The sequence below is a fragment of the Periplaneta americana genome, chromosome 16 (assembly GCF_040183065.1).
Source record: "Periplaneta americana isolate PAMFEO1 chromosome 16, P.americana_PAMFEO1_priV1, whole genome shotgun sequence".
In the NCBI taxonomy this organism is placed as follows: Eukaryota; Metazoa; Arthropoda; class Insecta; order Blattodea; family Blattidae; genus Periplaneta; species Periplaneta americana.
In genome coordinates, this window is record NC_091132.1 from 157607539 (window position 1) to 157628812 (window position 21274).

The window sequence follows — 21274 nt, forward strand, 5'->3', positions numbered from 1 at the left end:
AACACAGTTCATAACTACAAAACATGATGATATAGCTTATCTAAAATAGTATTGCCTGTTAAGAATTTTGTTGTGAATAAAGATCTATTGTAGTTACGTTAGTTTCACATTAAGCAAATTATTTCATTGTAAAATAATTTTGTTGTGAAGATATGAAAAATAAGATTCCACCAACGACAGACTATGAAAGAGATATATTATCCTGCGCACAGTTGACAGAGTTCTTCCCTGCATGTCTGCATAAACTACTTAACAATTATCTGAAATGGATATGTAGAAGACATTATTATGTCGACCGCAAGGATTATAAATTAACTGCATTTCCAACTGTATAACCTATCCTCTATAGAGTTAAATAGTAAGAATCAATATTATTCCTTACCTATAGCGTAAAATCGCGATGAAATAAATTGTATTATTTATTGGTGGAACAGATAATCCTCTTTGATTGATCATCAATGAAGTTGAAACATGACGAAGATATTTAATACTGTCTGTTTATCAAATCTGTACCTTGATTTGAATTTATAATCTATAATAATACGCTAAGGAACATGAGCAAAATATAATCAATTCCGTTTTTAATATTTTGTCCTTATTTCCAAATCATGTTTCTGCCAACAATTCTTATATTGTATACTGCATTGGTAGGATTTATATTCAAATCTCTGGAGTATATAAACTGCCACGCATTTATTTTCATGTATTACTGTTGTCCTATGTGTCTGTTTTACATGAACTTCTCCTACAGGAAGAGTTTTGTGAGTTGGATCAAGTGAAGGAGGTCAAACTGGAAGTAACAGCAGAAGAGAATGAAGTCATAACTGAGAGGTGAGTGAACTATAGGAGTACATACTTTGATGTTCGTTTCACTCCTTTATTTAAATAATGACGACATAAACATATTTATAGTTTCTACGTGATTATTTTTATATGAAAACTGCAGTTTACCTTGCGGACATAAATGGCGTGAATGATATCATATCCTATCTCTATCACGAACACCTGCCCTACCGCTACTTTACCACTTCTACAACTGCCAACTAGTGGAGCTGATGTTGCTGCTGTCAGAGATAATACCAAGGCATAGACCTGCCTTCAACTTTTCACATGTACTGGAGAACAGTTCACTGACCATTTTCATTGACTATTGGAATGTACTCAGGAAATATAGTTCCTGTTGTTTTCTTAGGCATAATCCGGCAGGTGTAATAGGCTTTTGTGTATAGCTCTGAAGGAAGTGAGTCCTACTTCTCTGTAGCATGTCCATTACAGATCATGAGTTATAACTAAGAAATTAGAAAATCTACGTTGATTTCAATTTTTGTATTTAGAAATTTCACATTATTATTATTATTATTATTATTATTATTATTATTATTATTATTATTATTATTTAATTTGTACCATTGTTCTTTATTTAATTGTATTACTTGTATCACTGACTCGGATTTCTATTGTCCAGTGTCTGTTGTCCTGCACATAAATATTAATAATTAATTCATAAATTATTGTTATTACTGTCATTATTGCTCTTATGATTATTATAATTACTATTACTCCTTAATTTTTTTAATGATAATCTGCACAGAAGTAACTGAAGGTGAAAGTCCGTTATATTATAAATTATATGATATTATATATATTATATTATAAATTTCTCGTATATTACTTTGCTTATGGCATATATATTTCCTAATTGGAAATCCAAACATTCTTACCACTAATGACAGTTATAATTGTTAGTGTTCCAGTTAGCTATAATAGTGGAGCTACCAAGTTCTGCGAAAATTTTCCTCAAGAAAACGACGGCAAGAAATACTACTCTGCAAGACTCAAAAGCCGTTACCTCGTACACAAATGTGACAAGGAATTCAATTGCGATGTGTGTGGAAAGCGTTTTTCCCAATCGTGGGATTTTGAAAAGCATTCACGCGTTCACTCAAGCGAAAAACCATTCAGTTGTGACGTTTGTGGAAAGTGCTTTTCAAAGTCCTACTATCTGAAGAAACATTCGCGCTTGCACACTAACGAGAGGCCATTCAGTTGTGACGTGTGTGGGAAGTGTTTTTCGCGCTTGGCACACCTCCAGAGGCATTCACACGTACACACTGGCGAGAGGCCATTCCGTTGTGACGTGTGTGGGAAGTGTTTTGTAAGATCGGAATATCTGAGAGATCATTCAGTGGTGCACAGTGGCGATAAGCCATTCCGTTGTGACGTGTGTGGAAAGAGTTTTTCCCGCTCCTCACATTTCTCTGTGCATTCACGCTTTCACTGCAGCGAGAAAACATTCAGTTGTGACGTTTGTGGAAAGTGCTTTTCAAAGTCCAACGATCTCGAGAGGCATTCACTCTTGCACACTAACGAGAGGCCATTCAGTTGTGACGTGTGTGGAAAGAATTTTTCGTGTTTGGAAGGTCTCGAGAGGCATTCACACGTGCACACAAACGTGAAACCATTCAGTTGCGATGTGTGTGGGAAGTGCTTTTCAAACTCCGGTTATCTCAAGAAGCATTCAAGCGTGCACACGAAAGTGAAACCATTCAGTTGCGATGTGTGTGGGAAGTTTTTTGCAAGATCTTCAAATCTTAAAACACATTCAGTGTTGCACATTTGCTAGAAGCCATTCATTTGCGACGTTTGTGGAAAGTGTTTTTCGTTCTCGAATCTCTTGATATGCATTCAGTCCTACACTCTGGCGCGAAGCCATTCACTTGTGACGTTTGTGGTAAGAGTTTCTCACGTTCCATACAATTGAAATCGCATTCTCGCGTACACACAGGTGAGAAGCCATTCAGATGTGACGTGTGGGAAGAGTTTTTCGCAATTGTCGCATCTCAAGAGGCATTCACTCGTGCACACAGGCGCGAAAACATTTAGTTGTGACGTGTTTGGGAAGTGTTTATCAAGCTCTTCAAGTCATAAAAGACATTTATTGGTCTACAGTGCCGAGAAGCCATTCAGTTGAGACGTTGGTGGAAAGTGTTTTTCGCTCTCGACATATCTCAGTATGCATTCAGGTGTACACTAAGGCGTGAAAACATTCCGCTGTGACGTCTTTGGAAAGAGTTTTTCGCTCTCCGTTCATTTGAATAAGAATTCCGGCGTACACACAAGTCACAAGCCATTAGTTTGCAAAGTGAGTAGGAACTTTTTTAGAATCTCTTCAAATGTAAAGAAGCATTCTCTCGTGCACATGTCATTCAGTTGAGACGTCTGTGCTAAGTGACTTTCTCACGCGTAATATCTCCTTACTCATTCACGTGTTCACAGGCGAGAAGGCCTTTCGTTGTGATGTCTGTGGGAAAGATTTTACACCCCGTAATAAAGTCTATCTGCATTCATGTGTTCACGCAAGCGGTAAGCCGTTTAGTTGTAAAGTTTGAGGAAAGGGTTTTTTGCGATTGAAATATCTGAATTTGCATTCACGTATACACAGTTGAGAAGCCATTCAGTTGTGATGTGTGTGGGAAGTGTTTTGGACGTCCGTTTAATCTTCAGATGCTTTTTCGTGAGACATTTTTAGCAATTCGTTTTCGTGGTAAAATTTGTATTCAGACATCTTTTAAGGTATATGAATATTTTAAGTACTTTCTTAACTTTTCAAAATTTCTTTCCGTGGTTGTACTTCTGTTACAAAATTCTTAAGTTTAGATGAATATTTTGAATGTTTACATTTTCAATGGATATCTATGGAGAAACTATTCCAAGTATTATTACCGATTCATAAAGTTTATATGTACAACCTTTAGTCCAGAAATGCCAATCGAACCAAGGGATATGGGTGTGCAGAAGGAAACCTCATGGTGCAAATGGGCGAATATCATACAATACTTCCCACTTAACCGAGTCTTATCCCTTTTTGAAGTCTATGAATAACTGATGTACTGTACCCTTATACTCCCATTTTTTCTCCATTATATGTCGAATACAAAAAATCTGATCAATAGTCGATCTATTACGCCTAAAACCGCACTGATGATCCCCAATAATTTCATCTGTGTACGGAGTTAATCTTCTCAAAAGGATATTGGACAAAATTTTGTACGACGTCAACAAAAGTGATATTCCTCGAAAGTTACCACAGTTGGTTTTGTCCCCCTTTTTAAAAATAGGTACAATTATGGACTCCTTCCATTGTTCTGGTACAATTTCCTTTTCCCAATTATCAAGTACAAGTTTATGAATTTCGCTATATAATGCACTTCCACCCTGTTGTATTAATTCTGCTGGAATTTGATCGATACCTGGAGACTTGTACTTTTTCAGATTTTCTATCGCAATTTCGACTCCTGAAAGCGTGGGTTCGGGTATAAATGGCTCAGAAGTTTGTATTTCAATTTCGTCCCGATCATTTCTATTTGGCCTATGTACATTTAGTAGTTGCGCAAAATAGTTTTTCCATCTGTTTAGGATTGATGGAGAGTCTGCAAGCAAGTCACCATTCTCATCCTTGATCACGTTTACCCTTGGGTGATATCCGTTCTTAAATTCCTTTATACCCTTATATAAATCTCGAATGTTTATTTGTTTCTACTTCATTCAGTTTTTCCTTCAAGTAAGCTCTCTTTTTATTCCTAAGTGTACGACTTGCTTCCCGTCTTTCATTGAAATAATTATCTCTCTTCTCCTCAACTGGATCCTGTAAGAATTTGAATGTTGCCTGTTTCCTTCTTTCTACTACCATGCAACAATCTTCATCAAACCACGGTTTCTTTTTCTTAGTTTCATAATAACCTATGCTCTGCTCAGCTGCAATTTTGATACTATCTCTGATATTTTCCCACACGCTGTTAACATCTAATTCTTTCTCAACTTCGTCGGAACTTTCTAAATTGGCAAACCTATTCGAAATTTCGACCTGATAATTTTGCGTAGCTCCTCGTCCTTTAATTTCAAAATATTGAATTTAGTAATATTAACTTGTTGCTCTAATAGCTAAAAATGTCAAAAGACGATGTATATCGTAATTTCCGCCAGAAAATCCGTCACCCGTCAAAGCCATTTTTTCCCGTCGGTTACTTTGAAAATCCGTCAGTTTTGACGGAATTTCCGTCCAGTTGGCAACACAGGTTGGCAGCATAATCCAGAAAGCTGTGCCTCACACTGTCACGGTCTTCTACGTGAACTGGAGTGTGATCACGGCAATACGGCATTCCTCATTACTGCTGAAATTAACATAAATTTGCTGGATTAAGCCTAGTTTTTCTGTGCTAATAGTGGACACGAGTAAAGCTTAGGAGTTACAGGAGGAAACAGGTATATAAATATTATTTTTTGGATAAACTCCAGAACACGGTACCCTACCTTCCCCTCAACGAGTTAGAAAGAGAAAGATATAGAGTGGTCATTGCGCCGCCATGTTTGAAGAAAATTGAACGACCGTCGGTAATGAACTTATGCGCCCAAAACAAAGTGGGCGTGGTGATAACCGACATTAGAATCGTCAGCTGTCTTAATTTCGTTTGCATAAATCAGTTAAACTGAAGTGGAAAAACCTAGTATTTCGTCAAATACGTGCTAGGAACTTAATCTAAACTTATGTACGCTAAATTTAAAACACTTGAGCTATTCCTAGAAGGAATGCTTAAAACAATAACCTAAGCAAAATTGTCATGTAGTATGACAAGAAGTCCTAGCAAATATACTGAAGAAAATGTTAATATTCCTAGGTTCTTTTAAATGCGACCTGCAAGATTGCCTATAAAATGAACGAGTATGATTCGGATGATTTTATTAAATTGTTTTCCCAGTCTCTACACGTTGCAAAACTATTTACTATACCATAAGATATAGAATGAAAGTAGGCCCTGTCTGTAGTAAACAACCTTTACCTTCAAGCTTGTAACGTGGGTGAAACATGACACAACACGCTTTCAGTTTTTTTGTTACAGTAAAGTATAATTATCGAAATGTGAACGTGAGGCCAACAGCCGGCTGGTCTGTCTGGGCCTTTCAAGGGCTGTGGCACCACAGATAATTATTAGTGTATAATTGAGCACCCACGTACAATAATGGGGTAAGTAGTTACGAAACATATTCATACTTACCCCATTATTGCACGTGGGTGCTCAATTATGTTCTCTCATGTCCTTCCAGTCAAAATACTAACAATACGACCTACCCCAGAGTTTTGCGTTATTTTGGATGCGAGTGTCGAAATACAATTTTAATATTTGATTGCTATTACTAGGTTTGAAACGGAATTGTAGCGGTTTTATCCGTATTTAGTTTAACTTTATTACTAGTGAACCATTTATTTGATTAATCGTTTGTCTTCGAAATAGGCCTACTTCTTATAAGCTACAGCTCATCGTCTTCTTGTATAAGCAGTAAGGACAGAAGGAGCAGAAATAAAAGATGCCGGTGTCGAAATACAGTTTTAATATTGTATTGCTATTTGTTTTTCACTGGGTCTGAAACGGAATTGTATTGGTTTTATCCATATTTAGTTTAAGTACATTACCAGTGAACCATTTATTTTGTTTATGCCGGGCGTTGTTACACATTTATGCATGAAAAAAAATGCTGCTAATTAACAAAACTATGGACTTAACTTCATAAAATTTACATGAAATATGATATATCAGTTGTCTTTTTCCTTTTGACATTGCAGTTATATGCAGCACACACAACAGGCATGTTTTTTCTTCGTTTTTTTGGGCCTCTTACCTCCGTTATACAACATTGTAAGCAGACGAATTTTTACAAAGGTGGGCGCTTAGCTCAGGTCTGCCGTGTTTCGCGGTGGCACCGCAAAGAGCGCTGTACAGGACAACATGACCACTCTATAGTCTTCTCTTTCTAACTCGTTGCTTCCCCTCTACCCCCACCGCACCAACCTTGCTGCTTGCTACGTTCCTTGCTGACTCCTCCCTCTCTCGCGTTCTCACGCTGCATCTCGCTCCATTCGAGACGCGCGCCACCTCGAAACATCATGGCGGCTACTGACGATCTCCGTGAACATCGCGGACCCGAGCAAGCCCCGATGATGGCCCGACGTGTTGCACATGATGAAAAAAAGCGTGGTTTCGGGGCTGCAAGCCCCGAAGATGACCCCACGTGTAGCACATGATGAAAAAAGCGGGGTTTCGGGGCTGCAAGCCCCGAGGATGGCCCGACGTGTTGCACATGATGAAAAAAGCGGGGTTTCGAGGCTGCAACATGTACAACAAGGACATAGAAGAACACAATAACACCACATGAAGAGAGAGAAAAGAGGGAAGAGAGAGAGAGAAGGAGGGAAAGGAATAGGGAATTTATTCCCAAGCAGGTAATTTTTTTCCCTCACATCGCCGTTCCCCCCCCCCCCCCAATATTACCCATAGTTCCCACTTTGCATTCCACACAAATTTACGAGTAACGAGACGGTATCCACACATCTACGTGGCTTTCAATCCAACTCGCCGTTGTGCTGTACATCGGCATATACTGTAGTAAAGGAATTGATTTCACCCATTGCACATTTTTATAGAAAAGCTTGGTACAGGACATATATGTAGGCCTACATTTAAGTAATACGAAATGTTTATTTTCACTCAATGACTTTACTTTGTATATGTGTAAGGTACAAGTCCTTATATTACATAATTTGATACTGTATTAACGTTTTCGTCGGTCATGCCGACATCATCAGATACAACTTTTTATGCAGCAATATCATCCCTAATAGGTACATATGTCTCTACAATCAAAATACAATGTACATTAATGAGCATAAAACATAATAAAAAAACAACATACTTTAGGACATCAATATCTCTTTTCTTGTGTAAATATATCCTTACTGTCAATTGATTAAAATCACACGTGTGATTACAATGCATGTACATATATGAAAGTGCAAGTCTTCATTAGTAAAATTGAAATCTATATGATATATTATGTGAAGAGATACTGGTCAATGTTACTTATGTCCCGCCCACTATAGAGACATAGGCCAATTTTACACATATTTAGTATAACTTGTTGCTTTGACAGGTTAGGTTTGGTTAGTTTAGGTTTTGTTATAGCCTACCTTGCATATACGATTATAGCGCAACATTGGCAGTGATAAAAGTGAAATATTCGTTCAGTGGGCGTTGGATACTCTACATTCACCCTTTTCACCGTCCAAAAGATGACCACTGAGCTACGCCGAATTCAATCCACAGCACCGGACCGAATTCTTCTCCTTCAGTGTTTCCCTTTGTGGCCTGACTCCTCAAATATTAATTGTCAATATTACATATATTATTCTGTATGACAAGTTAGTAAATCTATAATATTCTCATAGCAGCAGTGCAGTTATGTCTGTACAGATTACTGTGCACTTAACTGCGGAATCCCGGCCAAACAAGTCACTCAACTGAGTGCGCTCCTAGTATAATGGCAGTTGACATTGGACATATACGTCAACATATATGCCTAACCGTGACCTTTTTGACATACCTAAGTGTAGGCCAACCAAAACAATGAATAATTATTTTATTATGACTTTAAAAATAGCAAATAAATTTCCGAGATATCTTTTTAATCTGGAAAGGAAGTCTTTTAACATACTTGTCACTGTTTCATTAATCAACAAACCATTTTTTAATGTCAACGTCGTTGAGAGTTTTTGAATTAATTTTATTGTTTTGTTGTTTATTTTTTATTACTGACTTTGTCAATTGCACAATGTTGTGTGCTGTGACTGTGTAACACTGAATATACTGAATATTATGTATACCATCCAAGTAAAGCTCTCTTCAACCTTTAAAGAAAAAATCATCTGCTGAAACAGCTCATGATTTTGTTGACATTTTCTCTTACCATGGAAAATTAAGTGTAGGATCTACTACACAGAATGATATTATATTTGGAAAATTTAACCATTATTTATTGTAATTTATCATATTCTCAGAATCAAGGTAGCATATAGAGAGATAACCAAAATACAGCAAAAATTAAGTTTACTGGGACGGAGAAAAACATCTCAAAGCAATGGAGTAAACGCTAGTTAAACATAATTATTGTATTAAGCGCATTTCCTAAGATGCCATTTCATAAATACACCGCTATTTGTGCTTGAAACTAAACAAAACATGTCAATATATCGTGATTCACACAGAAATAAAGAAAAAAAACAAAAGAAAGAGCGATGAGCGGCATTACAGTATTACCCAATACGTCTTTTAATTATAACTACTCTCTTTTTCTATCAAAACTTGTTCTTCGCTCTGTCACCGGGGATCGAACCCGGGTCCTCAGCTCTACGTACCAAGTGCTCTGACCACTGAGCTACGCAGAATCCAATCCACAGCACCGGATTGAACTCTCCTCCTTTAATGTTTCCCTTTGTGGCCTGACTCCAAGCTAGGCACATATGTTGACGTTTTATGTCCAAGGCAACTGCCATTTATACAAGGTGCGCACTCAGCTGAGTGACTGTTTGGCCGGGATTCCGCAGTTAAGTGCACAGTAATCTGTACAAATATGCACTGCAGCTATGAGAATATTAGAAATTTTTTATTAATTTGTTCCAGAGAATAATATCTGTAATATTGACAATTAATATTACAGATATTATTCTCTAGAACAAATTAATAAAAAACCTTTAATATGAATATAAACTAGGTTCATATAAGTTTTCATGCATTTGTGAACACTATTTTCGGTACAATACCAAACCTAAATCTCTTCCATGAAACATCACACTTCAAAGCACACTGCTATTTATTTACATCGGGAACAAAAAAACAGAAGAAGTACGACAAGCATAAAGTATCAGTAAGGTTCCATAATCGTAATTCATATTAGCAATGGTAATTTGGAAACAATGATATATAGGAACTAATAAAGAGACGAGAAAATGGATGATGGTGACACAAGAGACGACAGAAAATCAAAATCACAATCCCCCCAATAACAAAATGAAAGATGGCATCTGAAACTGTTCCGATTAATTCTCCGATAAGTAATAGAAGAAAGAAGAGTTGAGTTATAAAATCATGATGATTCTTTGGAGGAAATACAATAATGGAATACATAAAATAAATATGTATGTTTTTAAAGTAACAATTTACCAAATATTGTATTAATGTTAATTGCAAAGGAAAACATATATTGTGACCATGCAGAACACAACAGTGATACTGGTAAGGGGAACGTAGCAGATAAATCTCTATTCCTTAAGGCAGGGCTTGCCAAACTTCGGCCCACGGGCCAGATCAGGCCAACGAGCTACTTTTGTTCGGCCAATTTACATACTTGAAAAAAAAAAAAATTAAAAGGCAATAAAAGAATAAAAAGAAGATTAATTTATTGACAAACTTCGATCGATGAAATCAAATCAGAGGCCCAGATTGTTAAACAAATTGCTCGTATATTGCGGTACCGGTAACAATGACATTGCTACGATACATTCTACTGGTTGCAAGCGTTCAGCTGCCAGGCGACCGTACGTTGTCCAGCCCAAGCGCGAAGTGTGACAACAGAGCAACCAGAGATTGCACTGCTGTAAGCTGACAACAGTGACTTCTTTCGGTACACGCTCACACATAATAGAGCAGTGGAAATGTGAAGTGATAAATATTGTCCAGTTAAGAACAGTATTAGCATTCTGAGTTAATCCACAAACATTTACTAGTAGTTGTTATAGCGTAACTTTAATTATGGCAGGGAAAGAAAAAAAAAAGAGAAAATGGACAGTGAATGTTCTGTGTTTAAACAAAAATGAAGTTGGAACTATTTTATGATTCAAACAGGAAATAAAGTAATTATGCCAGATTTGTAACGAATCAGTTGCTGCCTTTTAAGAATATAATATTCGCAGGCATTATGAAATCAAACATTTTTCAAAGTTTTCACAATTTACGAGGAAGTTATGGGATGATAAATTTGAAGCACTGAAGTGTGGACTATCATCTCAAGAGAATATTTCAAGAAACAGAATCAGACAATGAAGCAGCTACAGGGGCTAGTTTCGCATGAACTGGAGAAAAGGGCAAAATCTTTTAGTGATGGTAAATTTATTAAATCGTGCATGATAATGGCGGCAAAGGAGATTTGTCCGGAGAAAGTAGATTTATTTAAGAAAATTAGCCTTTCAGTAGCCTACATATAGTTGCTCACAGAGTGGAAGATATTGCCAAAAACATAACCTGCCAGTTGAATGAAAAAAGGAAACAGTTTGAAAGGGTAGGTTTAGATCAATAAAACACAAAGTTTGAATACCAATGTTATTTATGAGCTTTGTTTATTAGACTTAATTTAAACTTACGTGACTTGGCCCGCGATTCTTCCTCTGATTGTTAATGTGGCCCTCGCTGTGAAAAGTTTGGCAAGCCCTCCCTTAAGGCATACAGTAAGTGATAATTAAGGAAAAAACAAAAAGGCGAATTGAAGGCTCGCACACAGAACTGACCTGTTGCATAATATTTCATCGTCTGCTTCCAATTCTTCCTCTAGCAGCTCGTCCTTCACTATATTCGTGTCCACTGCCTCGTCCTAAGAAGGAAGACACAAGAAGAGATACATAGTGCATTGTTATCTGACAACTGATCTATCAAATTTCTGTCCTGGAAATGAAAACTGAAAGTCCAACTACAGAAATGCAGAATTTTCTATTGAATACATCACTTCTCGAGGCTTCTAATCATTATCATCATGGTTTTCAGCTGTGTGACCCATTCTGGCCTCATTCATCCAGAACAGAACTCTCTACAGAGGACTCCCATGATTTCTAACTGCCCTGCAGTCTGCATTTCACAATAATTAACTCTCAAATTCCGTCTATATGCATTCACTGTACATGTGATATCTATAAAGTTCTGTACTCATTAGAAATTGAATGTAATATTCAACCACTCAGACACTATATATTACAAAAGGATCTAAAAATACATTTAAAATTGCAAGCCTTATCCAGATCTCAGATGTTCTTCTGTCAGATGATATCCTGCGTAATTTCTATAAAATAAAAAAAGAAGAAATACCAATCTATATCACAGACACACTCATTGCTAAAACTTCAGTTGTGAACGAAATTCCTTCAAGGAAATTGGTGATTCCAGAACATAGCATACAAATTCCAGGAAATCATTCCAAAAATGATCCTCCATACATTCTTAAGTTAGACGCCATGGAACTACTCTGCAGCACATATAAGGATCACCTTCAAATTTATACAGATGGATCTCTAAATCCTAATAATGGGATATCAGGAGCAGGGTATTATATTCAAAAATATCAAGAAAGTTATTTCATACCATGATCATCCTCCTCCAGTCTTGACACTGAATTGCTAGCTATTGATGCTGCTCTTCAGTGTGTTACTCAAAATTCTGAAAAATCTATTTGCATACTTACCGACTCCAAGGGGGCTATATTTAATATAATTAAATATGTACCAAACCTGTACGCACATAGAATTATTCCACTTCAGAAACAACTAAGTAAACTAAAAGAACTCCAAAAGGAAATAACATTTCAATGGATAACTAGTCATTGTGGCATACCTGGAAACGAGAAAGTCGATAATATTGCAAAACAGGCAACATATTTGCAACCAAGGCCTCTTCAAGTGATATCTCTATCCAATGCTTTTGCTTCAGTAAAGTCTCATTTTACAAATTTTACAAACCTATGGATCAACAATTGGCTCTCTTCGTACAAAGGAAAAATTTTACAGTCTATATAAAAGAAACCAAATGACCTGGAAATGTACAAAAACTTGCCCAGACATGTTCAAACATTTTTAACAAGAGCCAGAACAGGTCACATTGTCACACAATTGTACCTACACCGATTTCACATTTCTGATAATCCTTTTTTTTTTTTCATTAGGTTATTTTACGACGCTTTATCAACATCTCAGGTTATTTAGCATCTGAATGACATGAAGGTGATCCACACCTGTGGAGTAACGGTTTTTACTCTTGGGTTCCTGTTTCTAATGTGTGTTGCGATGGCTTGTGTTCATGTAACTGATTATAGACTTTGATTAATGTGCGTACAGCTTTCTTTTCATCTTACCTCAGTCCTCATTTGTAGCATTACATCCATCTAGAGAAACTACAAATTTCAAATAGTGAAGGCTAATTAGCTTCTGAGATTACTTCCTACAAACACACAAAATATTCTCTGTATATTAATATTGATAAACGTCAAGGCCGCCTTAAATAGACAGAGTCATTTGTTTTGATTAATTGTAGCCATCATCGTCGTTCGTTAACTTAAAACCAATATTAAAATTTTCGCAAAAATTTTGCCGGATTTCTCTTGTGGTTGCACTTTCCTTCACACCACTTATGACGTGCCCCGAGAATAGGGCCTTAATGGTAACATCACAATGTAATTATAATGTATGTGAAATTTGTTGCCTACTTCAGCGGCTTTGATATTTATGATAGTTGATCTATCTAAGTTTCTACAGATTCTGTTCAATATTTGATGTATCTCTTGTTGCGTTGGTCATTACGCGAAGCTGTGCTGCCATCTTTAATCTGCTTCCGGATAGTCTACATTCCGTTACAGCTGGGATGCAGTCTTTGAAGAAGCGAACATGCGTTTTCATACGTTTGTTTGACTCCTTTTACTTTCCCCGTATGCATAAAGAACACAATTCGTCGCGATTTCCTTTTCTTCACGTACCTGTATTGGAAGATACAAAAATAATAGAATAGTCATAGAAATTTGTAAGACCACAGTATTGGAACTAACCCTACACGTAAGTCTCTACAATGATTGCTTACGATTTCTTTATTGCTTACATTTTTATTGCCTGAAACAAGTATGTGTTGTGGACAAGATGGCTTCCTATATCCCAAGACGAATTCAGCCTCAAATTTAACGTATTCCAGTACTAGTTTTGGGACTCAAATTGTGGCCAAAGTTGTATTCTTGGAATCGCATTTTCTCTATGAGCTCTCTTATGTTCAAGGCCTAAATTCACTTTTCATTTTCTTTTATTTCTATTATTTTCATTTCTCTCTCTCAACCCCCCCCCTCTCTCTCTCTCTCTTTCGACTCCTGTCTCGTTTTTCAGGCGAGAGTTCAACTCTTCGTGAAAGACTTAATCCTGAAAACTGAAAGAGAGGAGGCTTATGTGTTTCTACTTTATGCACACACATTCCATGTTGCACAACACACGATGTTGCCTAATCACATACTAATTAAAACATACCTGTCGATCGCTGTTCGTAACATCTACACCTGAGGAGTAATTGTTATCGCGTCTGGCCGCGAAACCAGGTGGCCCGGGTTCGATTTCCGGTCGGGGTATGTTACCTGGCTAAGGTTTTTCCGGCGTTTTCCCTCAACCCAATATGAGCAAATGCTGGGTAACTATCGGTGCTGGACCCCGAATCATTTCACCGGCATTATCATCGTCATCTCATTCAGACGCTAAATAACCTAAGATGTTGATAAAGCTAAAAAAACATAGCCTGTGCCTGGGTTATGATCAGGATCATCTATAGAGTCGTTCGGGTACGTATAAATAAAATTTTCAAATCACACCACGAGACTTTACTACTTAAGCTGAAGAACGTCAGTCCTTGGTACATCCATTACGCTGAATACCGAAGTTGTGGTACGCACTATAAATGAGTGAGTTAGAACATCTGTGCCACAAAGCAGCGGCAAGAAAACCATCTTTTTAATACTAACCAACAGAGGTCAGAAACAACTCGAAACATATTTTCTTGCACCAATCAGGGTCACACGTAGCAGCACATTAATCAAATAACGCACAAAGGTGCGTTGGGGGAGTGTTGCACCGATTCATTCAAATAAGCGTTAAAATTGTGGATACGTGTAAATGCTCTAATATAAGCGTTTATTGTTTGATGTGTGTTATTATTCTTGGTACAGATGCAGCGAGATATTGGAGGCGGTTGGAGAAGCTCCGCATTAACACTGCTTATCATTGTAACCTAAATGCATTGTTCTAATGTTACTATGGAAACAATTTTCGAAATGAAATAGAGGAACTACACGTTTCGAATATTCGTTGCATAGATGTGTTTTTCATAGGACTATATTTATTTCGCTGTTGCAATTTAAGTATTAATAAAGTAAGAAGACTAATAATTAAGTAAACATAAATAAAAGCAATATCAAATAGACGTATATAACCCAGCGCTTGCAAACACAATCCAGCAAATTACCAACACGCTGTGAAAAAAAAAAAACAGACCGATGCTAGTTGTAGGCCTATTTCTCTTACAGCTATATTGCTATGTATAGAAGAGTGAGAAAATAATCTTTGCATTACTTTACATTGTATTATTTTTCTACGTGATAGTTTGTTCTTAGTGCGAACAACAACTTCAACAGCAAATTTTTTTTAGACTTCGCGTTCTGATTAGATTCACCTACCCGGAAATATGTGAATCGCTTATGTAGATGTTGGTTGGACATACAGTGATGGACAGAAGTATTCGTATGAACCCTTAATCGATATTAAATTCAACATTCTGACGAAATAAATGTTATAATTGTATTAATTTTTCTTTTCATCATAACATAATTTCTTATTGTTAGTGTTTACACAGAGAAATCGATGTCGAACTGAATATAAAGAGAATGGTAACCGTTTGAACCATAGTATGCTAGGACAGAAGTTTTCGAATATTGCAGTCGTGGAGACAAACTACACAGTAAGCATCTGTGTATACCCTTACTAGTGCTTCAAACCACATCGTTTTGATGCAGTCGATAGACGAATGAGTCACAGTATTCTCCTGATACGCAAAGCTGTAACACGTGCTAGTATAATGGGACAACTATTAAAGAAAGAAGAACATTTATATATTTACACAAACAACAAAAGACGAATGTCGAAATTGCAAAGGCTCTCAACAAAAGCTGTTCTGCAGTGTATAGTATTATAAAAAATGTTAGAAAACGGAAGACATTAATAAATAGAGAGCGCATAGGTCGTCCACGAAAGCTAACCAGCATGGAAGAAAGAGAGGTTATTAAGACAGCAAAGAAAAACCAAAGGTAAGTGCATCTGAAATAGCAGCTAATTTACAGGACGATTTTGGTACAATTGTTCATCCTAAAACGGTAACCAGAACTCTTCAACGGGTCGGATACAATGCCAGGATGCCAAGAAGAAATCTGTGTATAAGCAAGGTAAATAAAAAGAAGAGATATCTGTTCGCAAATGAATTTGTCGACAAAGATTTAGGGTTCTGGAACAAGGTTATATTTCCAGATGAAAGTAAATTTAATATATTTCATTGTGATGGGCGACTTTTAGTCTGGAGAAAACCGAACACAGAATTGGACCAGAAGAATATTCTATCAGCAGTTAAGCATGGAGGTTGGAGTGCATGTCGGCCAATGGTGTAGAAGAACTAGTATCTATTGACAATTTAACCACGGAAAAGTTCAAGTATAAGCAGATATTTTAGGACAATTTTAAGAAGAATGCAGATCAACTTGGTCATTCAGGGGATTATTATTTTCAACAAGATAATGACCCAAAACACCGGAGAAATTGTTCGTTTGTGGATTGTATACTTTGCACACTCCACCCCAATCCTCTGACTTGAATCTAATCGAACTCTTGTGGTCTGAATTGGAGAAACGAGTCCGGAAACATCGAATATCCAAAAAGAATCATCTCAAACAGGAACTTCTAGTGGAATGGCATTAAATAGGGCAGAATGTCACTGAAAAATTAGTTTCTTTCATGCCTGCACGATTGGAATAAGTTATTCACAGGAGAGGGTGGGCAGTTAAGTACTAAAGGTTGTTTTGTTTGTATTTTGTGTCTATTTTCGAATACTTTTGTCCAAGCTTCTTGTAGCCGAATCGTACAATGTTTTTTTTTTTTTAATTTTATTGAAGAGTTGATGAATTGATTATTTTCTGTATACATTTATAGCATATGACAACACGATTATTTATTTTCATAAACATTTTCTTTTCTCTTCATTACATTCCCACCTACAAGTAATTAAAAAACTAATCATTACTTTTCCGAATACTTTTGTCCATCACTGTACATTTCATAAGTAGCGTAGGTGGAGACGGGTTACAGTTTGATTCACAGTGATCGGCTCTCTAAAGAGAAATAGATTCTTAACACCTCTGAATACAAGCCACTTTCTTGCGCACAACGAACTCGGGAATAAGTTACGCGTGTTCCTGATCAATTTTGTGATTAACTCAATTCGTTTCAACAAACTTGATTCACTCCGAATTTAATGTTTTTATTATTAACCAAATATATAAATATTCTTAAATGAAATGTCTGTGATGAAAACCTAATTGATTTTGTAGCTCAAACCCATGAAATAAAATTGTTACTTTAATTTAACCTTAAATCTACACATCGAATGGTTTACTACAGGGACATCATTCTATTTTTACTTCAATTTTTATTGCACTTGAGTTTTTGAGTATACTTCACTCCCTGCCCTTCTACTAATAAAGATCAACCGTCCTCCACACAGACCCAAGACCGCCTTAAATAATTAAGTATATATTATATAATATCTTATATTAATTAAACAAACCGATATTTACCATTGATATTATCATTCTTTACAGATCCTATATAAATAATATTGAAGTTATTTATATTCTGTTAGCGTTGTTAGCCATATAAATAGCCTAATATTCAAGTCATCATTTATATTCTGTTATCGTTCTTAAGCGACATAAATAACAAATTTAATATTAGGTTTGGAACAATACAGTTGCATAATACTGGTGTTAGTTTTTTTCTTTTTATATTATTATATTATACTATCTTCAAACACAATAACATGAAAAGCAGTGACGAGGAATCGAAACTCAGACGTTTACATCTAATTTCAATGGTAAATCTAGTTTTTCCGACTGAACTACGAGGGCACAAGTAAAGAAACATTTGCAGAAAAAGTGGCCCAATCCCCCTCCAAGATATTCTGACGATTTGTACAAGTTCGTCCAGGATGCGGGGGGCAAAGGCTAATTGGGATTTCCCGGTTCTGATCAGGTCAAAAATCCTGATAGAACTAATATTTAACCCTTGCGGTGAATTTCGGTGAAGACCGGAGGGCCCAATTAGTCAAATCCACTCTCTCACCGCCACGCTTGGGCCCCTGGGATCTATTAAGATTCGAAAGAGACAGTGGTGTGCGGAAAGCAATGGGAAGTTAGCGCATTTATCCTTCCCAAGAAAAATCGCAAAGATGAGTAAAGGAAGCTTTTAACAGAAAAAGGAGCAACTTCTTGGGATCTCTGGAAAAAGAACTAAGGAAGAGACTGGTGAAGTGTTTTGTGTGGATTGTTGCCCTGTATGAGGAAAAAACGTGGACATTACTATGAAATGAAGAGAAACGAATAGAAGCATTTGAAATGTGGATGTTGAGAAAAATGGAACGTGTGAAGTGAACAGACAGAATAAGAAATGCAGTTGTGTTGGAAAAAGTGGATGAAGAAAGAATGATGGTGAAACTGATTAGAAAGAGAAAAAGGAATTGGTTGGGTCACTGGTTGAGAAGAAACTGCCTACTGAGGGATGCACTGGATAGAATGGTGAACGGGAGAAGGGTTCGGGGCAGAAGAAGATATCAAATAATAGACGGCATTAAGATATGTGGATTATGTGCGGAGACTAAGAGGAAGGGAGGAAATAGAAAAGATTGGAGAATGTTGGGTTTGCAATGAAAGACCTGCCCATGGGCAGAACACTTATGTATGTCCCATGGTGGAAGAATACTGGCGAGGCGGTGCGCAGCTATCGTCCCCTCTCACTTGCACCGATGACGTCACGCTGGGACCATTATCCCGCCTTGCCTTCAGTAAAGCATTACATTGAGGCGGTTCTGTTCATGATTATGTTACTCGAAGGCATCGTTGATGAAAATAAATATTTGTTACGGGACATTATAATTATGAACAATGATAATATGCTGACGATACAGCAATAACTCTGTGTACTGAAGGTGAAAATGAATTAATGGACAACTGCAACAATAATAATAATAATAATAATAATAATAATAATAATAATAATAATAATAATTATTATTATTATTATTATTTCCACATCAATAATATTTAATATATTTGTAAATGCATACATTGAAATGTTTCTACTGCCGTGAGAAAGACTTTAACAAGTATTTTACTTTTATGAAGTTATTGTAATGTCAGAACAAACATTCTTGTTTTAAAAAACGTAATTTAGCGTCTTATAAATTGAACTTGTCCGCCCTTGAACAGTGATCCACGAGCTCGCTAATCCCTACGTGGCTGTTGTAGCCATACATATCACAGCCCGGCATTCTATTGCATATTTCTTTCGCATAGATTAAAAAAATTCTCGCAATCTTTGTCACCATAACTAAGTTTAAAGAGACTGCTGTGCTTGATTCCCAGCTCCGACCTCCCAGTGTGACGTCACATGCGCGGACCCGACGCATTTGTGTCAACGATCAGTATTCTTCCACCATGTGTATGTTCAGGCTGCTTGGAATGTCGTGGCTGAGAACAGTCGCTATTTGAAAAGACTCTAGTCGGTTCCATGCCCACTCGACTGCAAGATGTGATCGAGATGTGGTGAAGATAGAATCGTGGCTTTTTTTTTTTTGTTTTTTAACGATTAATTTATTAATGTTCTAAGGCAGACGCCAGTAAGTTTGTTTTGTATATGTCACGAAACGGATTTTTGTTGCGAATAAAATATTTTTTTCTTTTCATTTGCAGCCATAATGTCATAATAAATAATGATGAAGTCATGAGATAATACTTTCGTGAACCTGATGTTAATTACTAAAATAATCATAAAAGAGAAAGGAGTAATTATGTATGTTTTGTATCTCTGTCTTAAAAACAATACAAAAAAGAACATAAAAAGCACTTGGTTGTATTCGAACGCAGGACCTCACGCATAAGAGGCAGGAACGCTACCATTACGCTATTAAGTAGGTAACACAAAGAATACTTGAATTATAACTGTACATATCAGGCAACGTGGTACAACAACATGTAACATCGCCTGCCTCCGAATTGTGGCGAAAATACCCGAAGGAAACTTTGCTTCTGGAGAGCGGCCACTTTTTATTTTGACAACTGTACATACCTGTATTGCAAATAATGGCTCATGTCTATATAATTCGATAATAAAACTTCAGCTAGAATTGCCGTCTTGTAGTAATGAAATTTTCGAATCCAGATTCAAATAGTCATAGGACAGAGTTCCCTAGTTTATATTATGTATAATGCATTTTAAAACAAGTTTATTTGTTCTCTAAGTACATTATATCATTTCTGTCAATGTTATAGTTTCGTTAATATATCTATATGATTTGCTCTTAATGACACTAATAATAATAATAATAATAATAATCCATCTTCATTCTCAACATAATCTTTTCTTCATTCTGAAATTATTATATAGCTTATCTCAAATTATAACATATATTATTATTATCATCTTTATAATAATCATCTTTATGTATCCTACTTGTTAAATATCTTATTATGGTGTTTAAATGTTAGTCTACAAAGTAAGTATATTGTGACATTCCTATGTTTTTGTCTATCTATTCCTCGCTAGAATTTGATTCTGGTATTACAATTTTTAATTTCATTTTATAAACAACAGAGAGATTTGTGTATGCGAATTATGTAAAATTAGTTTTTAATACCGATATAATTTGAAAATACATACATACAAAATTATTCACGTTGTAGCATGTCTTTGCTGTGAAAAATAACACCAGGTTTTTAGATTACCTACTTGAGCTGTTACTTTGCAATGAATGGCTAAATTGTAGATACTCCAGTCGCAACATTGAATTCACCTTAAGTTTATTATAGCCAAAATTTTGTTTTGCAATAAAAGACAAAGTAGGAAATGTAGGATAAATCTGCGTACTGTCTTTGTCAGATGCTTATACTGCCTACTCATTCAATGATCAAACATGTAACATGACCTATATACTTACGGCTTTTAAGGAACCAGGAGGTTCATTGTCGCCGTCAAATAAGCCCGCTATCTGTCCCTCTCCTGTGCGAGATTAATCCAGTCTCTGTTATATTCCACCTCCCTCAAATCCATTTTAATATTATCCTTCCATATACGTTTCGGCATTCCCGAATGTCTTTTTCTCTCCGCCCTCCCACTAACACTCTACATGCATTTCTGGATTCGCCCATACGTGCTTCATGACCTTTACTATGCCTAAAGCCGACATTAGAGACTATTTTCCAGTCTTTCTGCATCCTACCTCGAATAGGGATCACTTCAAACTACAGATTTTAATTTCTCAACTTGGAGTTTTAAAGCAGAAGAAGCTTG

At 36.4% G+C, this 21274-nt stretch overlaps 2 protein-coding genes across 11 annotated transcripts in view; one reads left to right on the plus strand and one right to left on the minus strand.

Annotated features, from left to right (window-relative positions):
- Window positions 1-7146, minus strand: part of LOC138691545 (uncharacterized) — a 126699-nt gene extending 119553 nt beyond the window's left edge. Inside the window, exon 1 of one of the 3 annotated variants that reach the window (XM_069813597.1) lies at window positions 6846-7146. In XM_069813597.1, coding sequence (XP_069669698.1) covers window positions 6846-6942 — 97 coding nt within the window. In that variant the 5' untranslated portion in view covers window positions 6943-7146. The remainder of the gene's footprint in view (window positions 1-6845) is intronic. The other 2 variants (XM_069813598.1, XM_069813596.1) reach the window with 2 other exon arrangements.
- The window catches only part of LOC138691544 (zinc finger protein 235-like), a 47692-nt gene that overhangs the window by 3622 nt on the left and 22796 nt on the right, over window positions 1-21274 (plus strand). For 6 of the 8 annotated variants that reach the window (XM_069813592.1, XM_069813590.1, XM_069813589.1 and 3 more), the window contains 2 exons: window positions 752-831; window positions 1747-3142. In XM_069813592.1, the coding sequence (XP_069669693.1) occupies window positions 752-831; window positions 1747-2623 (957 nt within the window). In that variant the 3' untranslated portion in view covers window positions 2624-3142. Of the gene's footprint in view, window positions 1-751; window positions 832-1746; window positions 6896-21274 lie in introns of those variants that run through there. The other 2 variants (XM_069813588.1, XM_069813593.1) reach the window with 2 other exon arrangements.